The 14,971-nt window shown below is 55.3% G+C and overlaps 1 protein-coding gene across 9 annotated transcripts in view; it reads right to left on the bottom strand.

Annotated features, from left to right (window-relative positions):
• ANK1 (ankyrin 1) overlaps window positions 1-14,971 on the bottom strand; it is a 193,416-nt gene that overhangs the window by 32,798 nt on the left and 145,647 nt on the right. For 5 of the 9 annotated variants that reach the window (XM_045821495.1, XM_045821501.1, XM_045821496.1 and 2 more), the window contains exons 17-30: window positions 14,418-14,615; window positions 12,063-12,161; window positions 10,137-10,235; window positions 9,792-9,890; window positions 8,553-8,645; window positions 8,014-8,086; window positions 7,300-7,323; window positions 6,382-6,478; window positions 5,204-5,282; window positions 3,034-3,131; window positions 2,716-2,940; window positions 1,615-1,769; window positions 1,051-1,262; window positions 322-526 (exon numbers count right to left, since the gene is read on the bottom strand). In XM_045821495.1, the coding sequence (XP_045677451.1) occupies window positions 322-526; window positions 1,051-1,262; window positions 1,615-1,769; window positions 2,716-2,940; window positions 3,034-3,131; window positions 5,204-5,282; window positions 6,382-6,478; window positions 7,300-7,323; window positions 8,014-8,086; window positions 8,553-8,645; window positions 9,792-9,890; window positions 10,137-10,235; window positions 12,063-12,161; window positions 14,418-14,615 (1,756 nt within the window). The remainder of the gene's footprint in view (window positions 1-321; window positions 527-1,050; window positions 1,263-1,614; window positions 1,770-2,715; window positions 2,941-3,033; window positions 3,132-5,203; window positions 5,283-6,381; window positions 6,479-7,299; window positions 7,324-8,013; window positions 8,087-8,552; window positions 8,646-9,791; window positions 9,891-10,136; window positions 10,236-12,062; window positions 12,162-14,417; window positions 14,616-14,971) is intronic. The other 4 variants (XM_045821497.1, XM_045821502.1, XM_045821498.1 and 1 more) reach the window with 1 other exon arrangement.

Genomic DNA, 14,971 nt, shown 5'->3' with positions numbered 1-14,971 from the left:
CAGTCTTCGGCACACAGACACGGGCTTGCCACAGCAGTGAGGGCCGGTGTGCCAGGGCAGAGACCTGAGCGCACCCATCCTCCCATGCTCTCCCCCTCCGCGTAGCAACCCACAGCTCCCTTCCTTCATGGTCAGAGGGAGCTTCCATGCATGGCGTGGACGCCGCTCAGACGCATCACCCCTCCATCCCTTTGAAGAGCATGTTACCAGGAGAAGCCAGCAAAGGGCAAGATGATCGCTGGCTTCACCTTCTCCTGTCTTCCCCTTGTGTAGCCAGAAGGAGGACAGAAGACAAGCCAGGGGCAAGGGGTCACCTCTCACCAATGACACTGCAAAGCAGGCGCAGGCTGGTGGTGTCTCCCTCCCCGCTGTCCCGGGGGTTATCTGTCCAGGAAGGAGGGAGTGGGATCCGAAGCCCGATGGGGCGGTGGAACTTCCGGCGCCTCGGCTCCACGGTGACAATGGGGCTGAATGTGGCCTGGTTGCCCAGGAGTTTGGTGACGAGGTCATCGGGTACGGGCTGGGCCTGTGAGGGGCCAGAGTGGGGACACTCAGCCCCAGAGCATCGGAGGGGCTTGTGGACAGGAAATAGCACAGCCCCCAAGGGGAGAGCGAACTGGCCATGCAGAGTGTGAAGAGGGGCGGGTCCCACTGCAGCTGGACCACGGGGCCTGCCCCAGGTCTGACCTCGCTGCTTTGCTCTCCGTTCCGAGCCCTTTCTCCCCATCGCCCTGCAGCTCCTTGTTCCCAGGACGCGCCATCTGTGCTCAGCAGCACGTGCCCCTCCAGGAGGCCACATGGATAAGCGCCTGACCTGGGACCTACAGCAACTTAGCAGGGAGCTGCCACCTGACCCCGCCCACCAATTTTCCTTTGGGTTTCAAGGTGAAATCTCTAACCAAATGTTCAGGTGCTGGACAGCAGTGCGGAGGATGTCCTGGGGACGAGGGTCACCCATCTGAGAGCCCTGAGTGCCCCCCCCCCCGCTTTCCTGGACTCTGTCTGAGTGCAGGGGGCAGGGGATGCCCCAACTGGTGGGGGCTGTGTCACCTGCAGAGCCAGCTTCACTCTCTTGGTGACGGCATTTTCTGGAAACGTCGCCTGCACCAGGGGCACCAGCTTGCTCCTCAGAGAGCCCCCCTCCGGGCCGATGGTGTCATAGTCCTGGCAGAGCCGAGACATGATCACGAAGTACAAGGGGAAGTCCGTGGTGATGATGCGGCAGACCCTCTTCTTCTCCAGCTCCTCCAGACTCCCCAGCTCTGGAATCACACGGCGCAGCGCCGCCGGCCCTGGTCACGCTGAGCCCAGCGCAGCCGCCACGGCCTCAGCTCCCGGGCCGTGCCCCCACCCCGAGGGCCGGAGGTGGAGCCCAGCTGCCTGAGGGAGAAACCCCTGGGTCCCGAAGGTCTAGCAGAAGGAGATGCAGGTGGCATATGCGGCCAGGTGCTCCCTCAGATTCCCAGGGACCAGAACCAGACTTAATGGGCCACCTCTCGTGTCTCGGGGCTCCCCAAGGTCCAGGCATCCCAACATCTCTCACCCAAAAAGTGCAACCTCAAGCCCCATCGTCCAGAGAGAAGGCACTGCTCTGGGATCCTGGGAGCTCCGTACCTTCATCCATTCCGTTGAGGATCTGATCCAGGTAGCTTTCTCCGTAGCGGCTCTTGTGCTCCTTCCACACGGAGCCGTTCTCGCTCCGCAGCACCACGAGCTCACGGTCCCCGCGGCCATGGGAGGCGAAGTGGGGGATCTCCACAATCACAGGGCTGAGGGGACAGAGCGGTTGTGGGGAAGTGCGTGGATTCGGGCGGGTGCACGCCTCACGGCAAAGTGAGGGAAGGGCAGGCGTGTGGGCGGGTGGTTCCCGCCTGGAGGGAGAAGGGGTCCGTGTAGCCACAGTGGGCCCCCCGCCCCGGGGCACTTCTGACTGTGGCACAGACCTGCCTGAGGTTCCTGAGCCACGCCAGGCCCCCCTCACTTACACCAGGCCCCCAGCTCACGCCCTGCCCTCAGACTGGGTCCTGGGAACCCACCCGACATCTCTACACAGGGAGCCAAACCTCTCGGAGCCTCTACCAGTCGTGACAACAACATGTCTTTTGCAGGGAGCCTCCAGAAGTACATTTAAGAGGGAAAACCGACACAGACATTTTCCACAGGTCACTTGACAAACGGCAGAGGAAGGCTCAAAGGTGGGGACAGGAAGTGCACAGGGATGAGAAGGCAGGCCTCCTGCTGCGACTGGACAGCCGCAGGCCCTGGGAGCAAGGAGCTCCGAGCCCAGCAGCAGCACGGTCCACCCCAGGCAGGTGAACCACGGGCCTCTGGAGCCCATCGATCCTGCTGTCCTTGGGGGCAAGGCCGTAAAGCTGTGTCCTAGTAAGACTGTCCCAGAGCTGAAATACTTGAACCCTCGGGGGTCCCCAGTGCAGCCCTGACTTCCCCATCCTTGCTCCAGCATCACACAGGTTTGAGAGCATATGCTCCACCTGGCATACGGGCTCCTCGGTGCGCCTAGGAAAGGCAGCTACACGCGGACAAGGGCCCCAGGTTCTGTTCCCGTCAGGACAGTGGAGAAACGGGGTGACGTGGGGCTCCAGGGCTCGCCTCTCTCTGCCCTGTGGCTGGGTGGACTTGGGTGGTTGTGGCCACGGGGCAGGGACAGGCTGGGGACACTTTGTACACGCACACCCAGGGAGGGAGCCCCCTCACCTCAAGAACTGGGCCCCGGTGGGCCCCAGCGCGATGATCCTGCTGGCCAGGCCCTCCTCCTCGGCCAGCGGGGGCGGTGTGCTCAGCTTCTGCGGCTTGACCAGGCGGCAGGTGATGCGAGTGGGCGCCGCGCACGTCCGAGGCGGGATCACCACCCTCAGGCCGTTGTGGCGACTCCCCCTCATGGAGCCTCCCCGGGCGTCCACCATGAAGCTCACCAGAAACCTGGGGCGCAGGCAGATCCGTGATGGGCATCTGGGTGCCCCCTCTGAGACAGGGGGTGCGGGGACCCAGAGTCCTTCCACGGGGGCCACTCACCCTGTGTGGACGGGGCTGGCTACCGGGCTGATGTTGTCTGAGGTCTCTGTGGCTGGGCTGCTGGGGATGAGCGAGTCTTCATCATACTCTTTAAATGGCTGAGGAGGAGAGAAGAGCCAATGGTCTCATCACCTCCCAGGCTACAGGTGCTGGTCTCAGGACAGCCGATGCTGTGCCCGGCTGGGGAGGCTCGGGAGCACCTCCTTGCCAGAAACCAGGGGGACCCGTGGAGGAGGTGCTCCCACACACTCACCACTGACCCTTTGGGCACAAGGCATTGCTGGAGTCTAAAAGGAAGCATGGGCTTCTTCCTATGGCCATGGCCACCCCTTGACTCAAGGCCCTGGGACAGAGCTTCAGAATGGACGGAGCGAGTCCTCACTCCGGTCTGGCTTCAGTCTTAGGTCCTGCACCCACTGCTGACCTTCCCCCCCAACCCCGTTCTCCAGCTGCACCCCAACATGCGGCCTCTGCTCAGGCGGCTCGGTTTTCACACTAGGTTGGCAGTAAACTCTGCACTTTCATCTTCTAGTTCGTTAGCTCTGGGCATGCTCTCTGCCCTGCAGGCACCTGAGGTACATGAGGTGGCTAGAACAGACTCTGGCCCTTGGTGGTGGTGGGGGAGGGGGCTCCCATCTCCTCATCTGCAAGTGGGACAGTCCCCTGCCTCACAGCAACCACAGGGGCACAGGGCTGCCTCACACAGGGCCTTGCGCGTCACAAGGACTCACGAGAGCCAGCAGGGTCTGCATCTGCCCCTGCTCCCTCCAGGTCCACTCTCAGCTCTGTTCCTGCTCACGCTCCCCACAGGTGCAGGTGCCCTTGGCCCTCTCCTCTGGTCCAATCCTGGTTGTTTTTTACGTCTCGCCTCCCCCATGAATCTTCCTCATCACCTCTGATCTGGGAAAACTCACACCACCCAGTCGAGCACTGGGATAGTTGTGCTTCCTGCATCCTGTGCTGACTGATTTCACGCAGCTGAGTCCACCCGTGCTGGCTGGACCATCAGCTGGCTCCTAGGAGGCAGGAGTGGGGCTCGGAGTCTGCCACCCAGCGCTGTGTAGGACACACAGCGGGACTCCGGTAACACGGACTGACTCGATTCCTGACTTAAGCGAGGAGTCGGAGAGAACGGATTGGTCAAGGAACTCGCTGTATCCTGAGCAGGACACAGGTCCCCTCGGCTGCTTGCACATCACTGCTTTTGGCAGCACCCAGGGAGGGCACCCCAGTGGCACCAGGGCCGCATCTGACTGGCACCTGTCCCCACGGTGTACCCAGCTGCACAGCCTCACGGCCACACGGGCCCAGGGCTATGGCCGCTGCATTCGGACTCACACCCCCTCGGTGGCGGTGGTGGTGGGAGGGACCCGCCTTCACTGGGACACAGGCCTGCCTGGCTCAGCTATCAGGCCTCAGGCGGTCATTTCCAACCTTCAAACACCACGCTGCCTTCTCTTTATCCTAGAAAACTCCCCCGTTCTGTGGGCAGGGGGAAGTGCCAATGGCATAGAATTAACTAAGGGAAAATTAAATTGTTTTAAACTGTCCTGTCTTTTTGGGGGAAAAATTCAAATGGCATCCACGGAAGCCACAGAGTAGGGTGCTATAATGCATAACAGTGCAAGGTGGGAACACTCTCTCTGCCATCCTCTTTTTACTTGTACTGGTGTTTTATGCTCCAAATCATCCCTCAAGGAAGCTGAGGCAGAAAGTGCTCCCTTTTCCAGGGATGTCAAAGAAAAGGGGTGCAGAGTCCGTGACTTGTCCACCCTCACAGTAGGTGCAGGCTGCAGCCTCGGGCTCCCTCTCCAGCACCATGACCTTCTGTCCCCTGGGTACAGAGCACGTGCGCATCAGGGCTGTGGCCCCGAGAACATGGGCTTTGGAGCCAGGACTTCTGGTGTCAGTTCTCAGCCTTGCTCATGGCTGGACCAGCGTAATGATGCTTGACATGCCCGTGGGCCCTGCGAGACGCCTATCGATCATCTCCAGGACAGTGAGAACACTGTCAGCCCAGGGACTGCGAGGACGCGTGGAGTCCCAGATCTGCAGGGCTTGGTAGACGCTATGTTCAGTTCTATCGCACTGCAGGTCAGCACAAAGCAACCCTTGTTCCGGGGTCCCCGTTCTCCACCAAATGGAAAGTTGGAGAGATGATGCTTCTTACCTGTTCTGTCTCTTCAGATCTGATCACCACTGTCTCGGGTGTGACACAAGGAATCCTCGGGATGGCTGGAGATTCCACCCTGTGCGCCAAGCCCATTGGAAAATCAAAGAGATGACCCTTTCAAGTGCAGCCCTTCCTTTGTAACAACCGACCCCGTCTGCCCCCACCACAGCCTGGACCGTCACGTTCGCACATGCAACTCAACTCGGCCTCCGCCACCGGCCAGCCTCCTCCTTTTGCCTCCAAGTCTCTCCCAGGGCCCAGTGTCCTCAGATCTCATGGAAGGACCTGCCTCCTCCACGAATCTTCCCTGTACTCAGCACCCCCATTCTCAGCCTTAGAGCCCTTGCTGACAGAATCCTCGCTCCGGCCTTCAGGTCTTATTCTGCATTGCTATACGACCTCCTGGGGTGTGCTTCGATCCTACAAAATAAATCTGTAGCTCCTTTACGGCCAGAGGCTGAGTCTTGTACTTTTTTCTAACCGATGTTCAATAACTACTGACTGATTACACACCCATGTCATTTCACTTCCTGCTTTTCCCACGGCTCTGCTTCGCATGAGCCACGGAACTGAGCTGGCACACGCCTGTCTTTTCAGAAAACGCCAAGGGCTCAGTGTTTCTCTGCCGTTGTTGCTTTTAGATTGATTTGCAAAATATGCGTGTGTGCTAATGTACCCACAGCAAAATAACTCACAGGTCACAGGGAGGAATGAGAAATGTGTTCCAGGCAAAAACAGACTCTCTGTGGGGTTCCCCTAATGTACAGAGGATGCAGTCAGTGTTTCAGCTTAGCTGTTGCCAGTTTCTAATGTGAATTCTACTCAATGGGTTTTTCTGGTGAGAAGCTGAGAGCGTGTGAGAGGGGGTTGGGGGGGGTGGAGTGAGACTGCAAGTGACGGGAGGGGGAAAGGTGGGAGGCGGAGGTACCAGAACAGGAGGGGAGACACCCCGGGCCAGCATGCCGTGAAGCAGCCTCCTTGTCCCCACTTGCTGCTCAAGATACAGAGCTAGTGTCTCCTAAGGTGCTGGACCCACAGTCCAACCGACCAGCACCCTGTCCCTGTTAGTGGCACACCCAGGGCCTGGCCTTCTTGTGACTTTCCCCTGCTCTGCATCCTTCTACTCTGACGCCCAGGGCTGGACCTTGGCCGTCCACGGCGTGAGCACTGCTTACACTTGGTCTAGCTTCGGCACGAAATCCAGCAGCTCTTTCTCCTCATCTACATCCCTGGAGTCTTGCCTCTCAGCCTTGGAGCCAACAAGATCTTCTCCTGAAACCACACAAGTTTGAGTGAGAGACAGAATGGAGATGTCCTCTTTCTCCTCAAAAAGTGCTTTGCCCAGCCCCCAGTGCCGAGGAGTGGAGGAAGGCCGCTGGTGCTCAAAGGCATCGTGCACGATGTCCTCGACCAGTCCTTTCCTCCAGCCCTGGTACCCAGAGCAGGGCAGTCTGCTCCTGACACCTTAGTCTGTCCCAGGCTTTGTAGAAGAAAAAAAAAAATACAACCAGAAAGAGCTTTTTTTTTTTTTTTGCTTGGCAAATCCCACTTCCAAAGAGCCCTTGTAGAGTGTGCAGTGACACCGAAGAAAGGGCTGTCTCTGTTTCTCCCACACCGCACACTACAGAAGAGTGAGCCGCAACGGGATTGAACCTGCCCTTTCAGAAGGGCTGTGGGGTATTTGTAACCGAGAGGTTCAAACGACGTCTGCAACCCAGACTGCCTTTGTCCCTCTCCCCTGGCTCAAACTGGGGTCAGAGCCCTGGACCCCGCAGGGGCGTCTGCTGCCCCTGAGCAGTGAGTGTCCCGACTTTGTGATCTGGAGCTGACAGAATGAGAAAACCACAACAGCTCATGCAGTCATGACCACAGACACGGTGGCATGGGCACAGACACAGGAATGGACAGGCTGGAGCCCCCGCCAGGGCGTGGATCTCATGGGAGTGAGTTTCCTGTTTTAGTCGAGCTCCAGGCTCTGGACTGTTAGCCGTCAGAGGAGGTGGAAAGCGGGAATGGATTAGTGAGAGCTTGGATCGCTTAGGGTGAAATGCACTTGTGAGAAAACACCACAGGGAACAGAAAGTGTTTCATACCCATTATAGTTATATGAGCAGTTCCTGGAAAGCAAAGAAGAGCCAAGTTTAAGAAAGGACAGGATTGAAGTCAGTAAAAGTGAGAGGCACAGGACCACAGGGGACACGGGACAGCTTTCATCATCTACTTGAGAAGTTATTAATTCGAGGGCCAGAGAGATAACCCAGTCCAGTCCCACCATTTGCATCCCGAGGGTTCCTTTCAGACTTAAGCGAGGAGATAGGCTTATCTTGTGCAGTAAAATACTACAACACTGTGATTCATTGGACTTGAAACTACAGTAACTTCGTGAGAACGATACACCTCGAGACTCGCTGACCCATTCTGTGGTCAGAAGGGACGGCTTGTCCTTTGCTCAAAGCACAAGGCAAGCACTGGGCAGACTTTGACAACAACTCTCTACAGCTCTGGCGATTGGTCCAAGTAGAATCATTTTCTGTGCATACTATATGCACACACATATTTATGACACTCCATGGGATTTTGTACTGTAATCTCTGAGATCTAGTTGCTGTTTTCTACAATTACATTAAAGTAGTCTTCTTGATAACGGCATCCTTAAGAAGCCATTCTCTCTGGTTCCAGTCCAGACCTGCAGAACTGGGATGTGCTGTAAGGACATCTGCGCATGACAGGAAGTGCCCTTGTGCCCCCTGACTCCACCCAGGTGCCCCCTGACTCTACCCGGGCTTTTGTCAAATCCCAGACTCTACCTTCATCTTCAGAGACATCCAGGATCTCATCTACTGTCTCAGGGAAACTCATTCGGTGCTTATCGCTGACTAGCTAAAAAAGAAAAATCAGAGAATTCAACTCAAATAGAGCACTAGGCCAGTTCACTGATCCAGTGGTCACCTGGTCGTGACTGTGGAGACAGGAAGGAGGTGGGGGAAGTTTGTCCCAAATAAAGAAAATTCCAAGCTCTCAGCTTGGAAGCCACATCTGACAGAAACCATGTGCGCACTAGCCAGGTTCCCATTGCCTAGCCCCTGCCCAAGGACCTCCTCATCTTGCTCCTACTGCCTTCTTAGGTCTGGTCACAATCCTAATTCCTCCGTCCGCTAGGTGGCAGTACAACTCCATCTGATGGGGGAGACAAACCGCCCCTCCCCGCCCCTCCCGCCTCGGTTCTACCAGGTATCCTGGAACCCCAGAAGAGCTCTACTTCTGAGAGTAACCCATGGAGGCGCTCTGTCCGCAGGCCGTGTGTGTTTGGGGTGAGGGTAGGGGTGCAAGGAAGAAGCAGACATACCACGACACTGGGTTCATCTGTGACAACCTTGAGCACGTCTGTTACAGAAATGTAGCCCAGGCGCTTGGCTATCGCCAGAGGTGTAGTTCCATTCTGGGAAAAGTAGCAGAGAGAGGATGAGATCAGACGAGGGAGGGAATGGAGCCTGGGAGGAAAGCCTGCCCCCTTTCCACAGACCAAGCTCACATTCTATTTGTTATTCAGGGCTATAGGAGGACAGGCTGCACCTGGAGCCACCAGCAAGACCCCTGAACGTTTGTGAGCTTGGGCAGGTGCTAGATGCTGGGTTAGCCAGCCTACGGGAGAGGGGACGGCAGGGGTGCTTTCAATCTGCAGCACTAACGGTGAGAACCTTGAAATGAGAGCGGGGAAGTCTTGCTGGGACAAGCCAAAAATTTCCGAGAGGGAACCAACTGGGAAGAAATGCATCAGGAAGACACCGTGTGCAGTTCTGGGGACGTGAGGGCGCAGGGTGACGCTGCTCGCTGCCCTCGACGCCAGGCCTTCAGTGACTGTCACTGAGCACCACCATGGCTAAGGAAACCCACAGACTCCAGCAAACTCCTTCCAGGCCCATCAGAAACCACACCCTACCAGAAACAGGGGAGGGGCGTAGTTTCTGCTCTGATTTTCAGAGAAAGGGCAAAGGGAGAGTAAACTGATATTAAGACTTTGTGTTCCTTTTAGGTTCTCTAGTGCCAGGGTGTGTCCTGGCCCCACACAGAGTCAGCCCCATCCGTGGTTATAATTTCTGCAACCACATCAATCATCCATGGTGCACACACTTTCCGAGCTGGAGGCAGCCATGGAGATAACCCAGCAAAACCTGTGGGTTGCCAGAGGAGGAAGCTCGTACCCAGCAAGCATCACTGACGTTGCTAAGGACAACCCCGAGGCCCCGAAACATCACGAACTACCCAATACACTTGTTTTGTTCCTTGTACCACACTGAACGCAGCTCCACCTGTTTTAGAAAGGGTCTCAACAACTCTGTTTAAACAAAACTAAAAGGGGGAGGGTATAAATGGTGCTCAAAAGGATAACCTTCTGCTCACCAGAGAAACTAAATGCAGCACCCCAGGGCCTGGGGCACCCAGACGGCTACAACATTATGGTCCTGCAGCCTGTGCAGCCCCCAGACCTGCAGTAAGGACAGAGGAGCCCCTGTGGTTCAGTGACATCTCACAGGGCTGCTCATGAGAGCGGCGTTCCAAAATCAGGAGCAGGGCGGGTACTCACCGAGCTGACCTCGTTTGGGGAAGCACCATTTTTGAGAAGCAGTGTCACGATGTCTGTGTGTCCCTGTTGCGCCGCCTGGTGCAAGGGGCTGTATCCTAGCTATAAAGCGAGATACACAGTTTGGCAGGATTAGCTAGCCCTCAGAGGGAGAACTGCCCACATACTACCGAGTCTATCCATCTTCTATGTGCAACATGAAACATGCATTCTCCCCATTGCCTCCTTCAGGGTCAAAGCCTAAAACTGTGGCAGAGCCCCAAGTGAGCCCAGAGCCACTCTGGCTGCATCCTAATGTGGCACTTGGGAAGTGTCAGTACAGGAGTCGGGTCTCAGGCGTCCCCGTACCTTAGTCTTGGCATTGACATCTGCCTGGTGCTGTAGCAGAAACTTCACCAGCTTGATATTTCCATAGTGACTGGCCACATGGAGGGGAGTGTAACCCATCTGAAAAGCAAGAGATGAAAATGGGGGACCAGCAGGGCTTCTGGGCGCACCAAGAGCCACTATGACCTGCGCGTTATAAACTCCTTCCAACAGCTGGTTGAGAGCGAGTGGATGGGGAGACCCTTCGGAAGGTTGACAGCTGCTATAAGGTGTAGGCTGTGCTGCCGTGGCCAGTTGGATGCCATTGGCCTAGGGAGGGATGGGGATCAGGGTCGGACAAGTGGAGTTTGAGATGCCCAGGAAAGATCCAGGCGAGCTGTAGAGCAGGTGACTGGAAAACTGACGTGAACACGGTGAAGAGCTCTAGGTAAGGAGATGCCTGGGGAGCATGTAAAGTCTTGGAGATGAGCAAGGTCATTTAGGGTCAGTGTAAGGAGAAAAAGAGGGGCCCATCTACCCAGCCAGCGCTGAGAGGGAGATCAGAAAGGAGGACTGTGAGGGACTGGCCGAGGGGCAGGAGGAAACCCAGGAGACCCGAGTTATAGAGGCCAAGACAGGTCCTTCCGAGGAGGAAGCAGCCCTCAGGCCCTTTGCTGGGAAGGTGGCTCAGATGAGGACAGCTTGTGGCATGGAGGTCGCGACCGACCGGGACAGGCGCAGATCATGCTCCCACCAGAGAGGTGGAATCCCATTGCAAGTACCCGCAAAGGTGGTCCGAGTCACTGAGGAGTAGTGTGATGGGTTTTATAAGAACTGGTCATTGTTTGAAAGGAGTGGGCTTTGGGCATTTATTTTATTCATTTGTGTTTTGGCTACAAAGGAGCTAATTTTCAAGCAATCAGTTCAGCTGAATATTTTCGAGCTCCCTCCAGAGGCCGACAAGCCAAGGTCCTCAGCCCTGTGGCCGTGAGAACCCCTGGAGGGCTGGGGCCCACCTTTAGACGCCGTCTCGACACATGCCCTGCAGGCTGGACCCCCAGTGATGACAGACTTTGGGGCCCCACATTTTAACCCTCAGCACAAGGTCTCTCAGGGAAGGACCCCAAAAGACTAACCTAGGCCCACAAAAGGAGCCTCAGATCTAGAACCGCCTTGGTTTCCAAGTAGATTCCTGCTGAAGCTGTAAGCAGTTGGATATAAAATACCATTTCTAGGTTTTTCTCAGGGAGACTTCAACATCATGTTGTTGGCTGGTCTCCCTGTGAAACTCCGGAGGGAGCTGGAGCTGGAACGCATCATGTGTTCCTTCCTTTTCATACAGTTGCCTCGTGGTGAGAAGGAACAAGGTGCCACTTCCTCCAGGAAGCCTCCTTCTCTACCAGACAGAACCAGCCTCCTCCCTTCATGCTTCAAGGGCTCTCCAGCACCTCTCTCACTGGGACATCACGTTAGGGTGTCCCTTCCAGCCCCTGACAGTTGCCTCCACACTAAACTGCAAATCCTCGAGGCAGATGCACTGCCTGGGCCGTGCACGGGACCCTCAGCTGCCTCACGGAGCTCCTTGCACACAGAGGTTCATGGAAAGTCGCCTGAATTTAACTGAATGCTGGAATAAAAGGGGCTGAATTTTCTAGCGAATCCTGGGAAGCCTGACACTTCTGACACCCTGCTCATGGAAGACAGGTCTTGGAGTCATGATTAAACATTCCTCTTGGCTTCTCACTATAGAAGCTCAGAAGTCTAGCAAACTTCACAATTCCCAACTGCAAAGTGAGGGCTGGTGTCTTCACTGCCGCCCCTAGGAAAGGGCAGAGGAGAGCATGTCGCTGGGTCCGTGGAGCTTCCTAACCCTGAGCAGGAGTCACTTCTGAAGCACGAGGGAGGCGGGCATTGGGCAGGGCTGTGAGCAGGGCTATGGGCATGCGCAGAGCAGCGGGGAAGGCTTACCCGAGTGGTGGCGTCCACGGTGACGCCGTGTTTGATCAGCACGTCTGCTACTGGAACGTGGCCTTCTTGTGCTACCAGATGGAGGGGCGTGAGTCCACTCTGGAAAGAGAAAGAAGTCCATCATCTGGTGGCCAGTAAGGAGCTCCAGGCCACAGTGAAACAGCACTGCCCCGGCCGTGTGGCTCAGTTGGTTGGGCATCATCTCACAAAGGGAAAGGTCGCCGGCTCAATTCCTGGTTGGGGTACACGCCTGGGTTGTGGGTTCAGCCCCTGGCTGGGGTGCCAACCAGCCATCTGACCTTGAGTGAGGTTCTTCCGGCTCTGAGCCTGCATATCCTTGTCTACAACACGAGGCAGCTGAACCGAACCAGAGGTCAGCTACACTTTCTGTTCAGGACCAGATCGTCAATACTTCAGGCTTGTGTCTCTGGAAACTACCCAACTGGGCCAGTAATAGTGAGAAAGCAGCTGTGGCCGACACAGAAGCAAATGGCGTGTGGCTGTGCTCCAATAAAACTTTGTATACACAAACAAGCAGTGGGCCAGATTTGGCCAATGGGCCATAGTTTGCTGACCTCTGAACCAGATACGCTTTATGTACTTTCCAACTGTGACATTCCCCACTTCCAAGATTCAAGATGAGCTTCAGAGCTTTGGTTTCCTTATCTAGAAAATAGGGATTATCACTGATCTATTTCAAGGGCAAAGTACAGATCACTTGAGAAAACAGATGAAAACTCAACGTGACATTTAGATGTGGTGTGTGATTAGAGCCCAGCCAGCGTTGCCCTGTGAAAAGGATAGGGGGGTCTCGCTGGGGCCAAAAACACCATGTTCTTGGTGTTCTCCTCACAGCTTTCTCGTGAGAAGAGTAATGCCCGGGGGAGCTCGTTGATTTGCACACACTCCCACAAGACGTTAGAGAAGTCCTCTCTCCTCTGTGTCCGCCATGGGCCTCAACCCTTGCTACTTTGGGCAAGTGAAGCTATAATCCATTTGCAATCAGAGGCAGAGGGCAGGGCCTGTCCTTTCTCCAGGGACTCTCCCTGCCCTCCTCTGTCTTCTGTTCTCGCCAGAGGCCCATGAGCAGTGCCTCTCTGCAGCTGAAGCCCGAGCAGGCAGGCCATCTCCCACAGGCTGGCCCAGGAGAGCCCCCTAGGTTAGTCCTGAGCCTCTGGGCACCTTGCCTGAGCCTCGGGATAACACAGTAATGTGTCTCACAAAGGTGGTGTGTGGATGAGTGAGGGCGTCTCCAGTGCAAACCGCGTGAGGAAGAAACCAAGAACCCCACCCAGTAGGATGGTCCTGCCGTGACACCTCCCTCCTGGGGGTCACCTGTCCCCACCTGTATTAAGAGCCGATGGAGCTGCAGCTTTTAAAGAAATCTTTAGTTATCCTTAAAATGCTTGCCTTTCTGAAACTGTATTGTGTTCCCATATCACCTAAAGAAGTGGCTCATCATATTGAATGAGTCCAAACATCCAGAAGAGGCACATTCATGGTGACAGAAGGTAGATACATGGTGTCCAGGGACTGGGGGCTTTGGTGGACCTGGGAAGTGGCAACTAACAGGTGTGAGGTTTCCTTTCAGGTGATGCAAATGTTTTGAAATCAGACAGTGGGGACAGCTGTCCATTCCCATAAGACACCGAAAACCACTGAACAGTCCAATGCAAAAGAGTGGATTTTATAGTATGTGAATTATATTTCAATAACACTATTTTTATTGCAAAGAGATCCTTGGTCTTGGGTTGTGCATCTCTTTGAGAGGCTGGTGGAAACTATGACGACTTCACCCAGAAAAGTGCTCACGTGCCCATCCTGCCAAAATGTGTGTGCAAATCCAGGAGGTTTCAGACTCTCGGGCTAACAGTCCCTGGATTGAGAACTCCCAGTTTAATGTATACATTGGTATTTTAAAAAATATCTTATCTTCCCACTGAAAAAGAATATTTAGCACCAAATTACTTAATATCTTCCTGAATGTACCACTGGCCTAACTTTGGGAAACTGTCCTATGGATTTTTATATTGACCATTTTACAGACTCTTGAACCAACCTATTTAGAAAGACTGCAAAGGCTTTGGTAGCTAATTGGCTTAGGGTCGTACAACCTTGGGAAGAAGCAACCTCTCTGAATCTGTTTTTCAAATTTATAAACCTAAGATAAAATCTCCAAAGGGCTGTTGTGAGAATTGCACACACACACACACACACACACACACACACACACACACCCCTCTAATTCAGAACCTGGGCACACGGCGGGTGCTCAATATTCAGACATAATATCTAGCGAGCTAACACAAAACTGTTAATGAGCCCACAGGGCCGATCCGAAGGTGCCATGCTTACCTTGTTCCCCAGGTTGCCATTGGCTTGTTTGGAGAGGAGCAGAGCCACCATCTCTGCGTGGCCTTCCTGGGCAGCCAGGTGAAGGGGGGTCACGCCCTGCACCGATTCTGCGTTCGCGGACGCCCCATACTGCAGCAGACTGCGAGCCACCTCCAGCTGGTTCTGCTTGGCGGCAATGTGCAAGGGGGTGTAGCCGTTCTGCAACAGGAGAATGGTTCCGGGAAGGCTGAGTTGACAACGTGAGCACGTGCCTTGAATGGGGTCCTCCAAGGGAGGGCCAGGCCTTGCTTTCAGTCTGCTGGACACCCACCGAGCAGGGCTGGTGTCGCCTGGAAGGGCCCCTTTAGGAAACCAACAAACCAACCCCATCTTTGTGATCTGGAGAGGCCCCCTGCACCTTCTCTCGCCTCCCATTTTCTGTGCCCCTCTCTGACGGACTGCTGTGCGGTGAGCGCTTCACCAATAGGTGGAAAGATGCAACTAGGCCATCTGAGGAACACCTAGGAGACTAGGTGTGTAAGAAAGTAAAAGATTCCCACTTCCTCCTTAACATT

The sequence above is a fragment of the Phyllostomus hastatus genome, unplaced genomic scaffold (assembly GCF_019186645.2).
Source record: "Phyllostomus hastatus isolate PE091 unplaced genomic scaffold, TTU_PhHast_1.1 phas_scaffold_46, whole genome shotgun sequence".
NCBI classification, from domain to species: Eukaryota; Metazoa; Chordata; class Mammalia; order Chiroptera; family Phyllostomidae; genus Phyllostomus; species Phyllostomus hastatus.
This window is presented reverse-complemented; position numbering and strand designations above follow the sequence as displayed.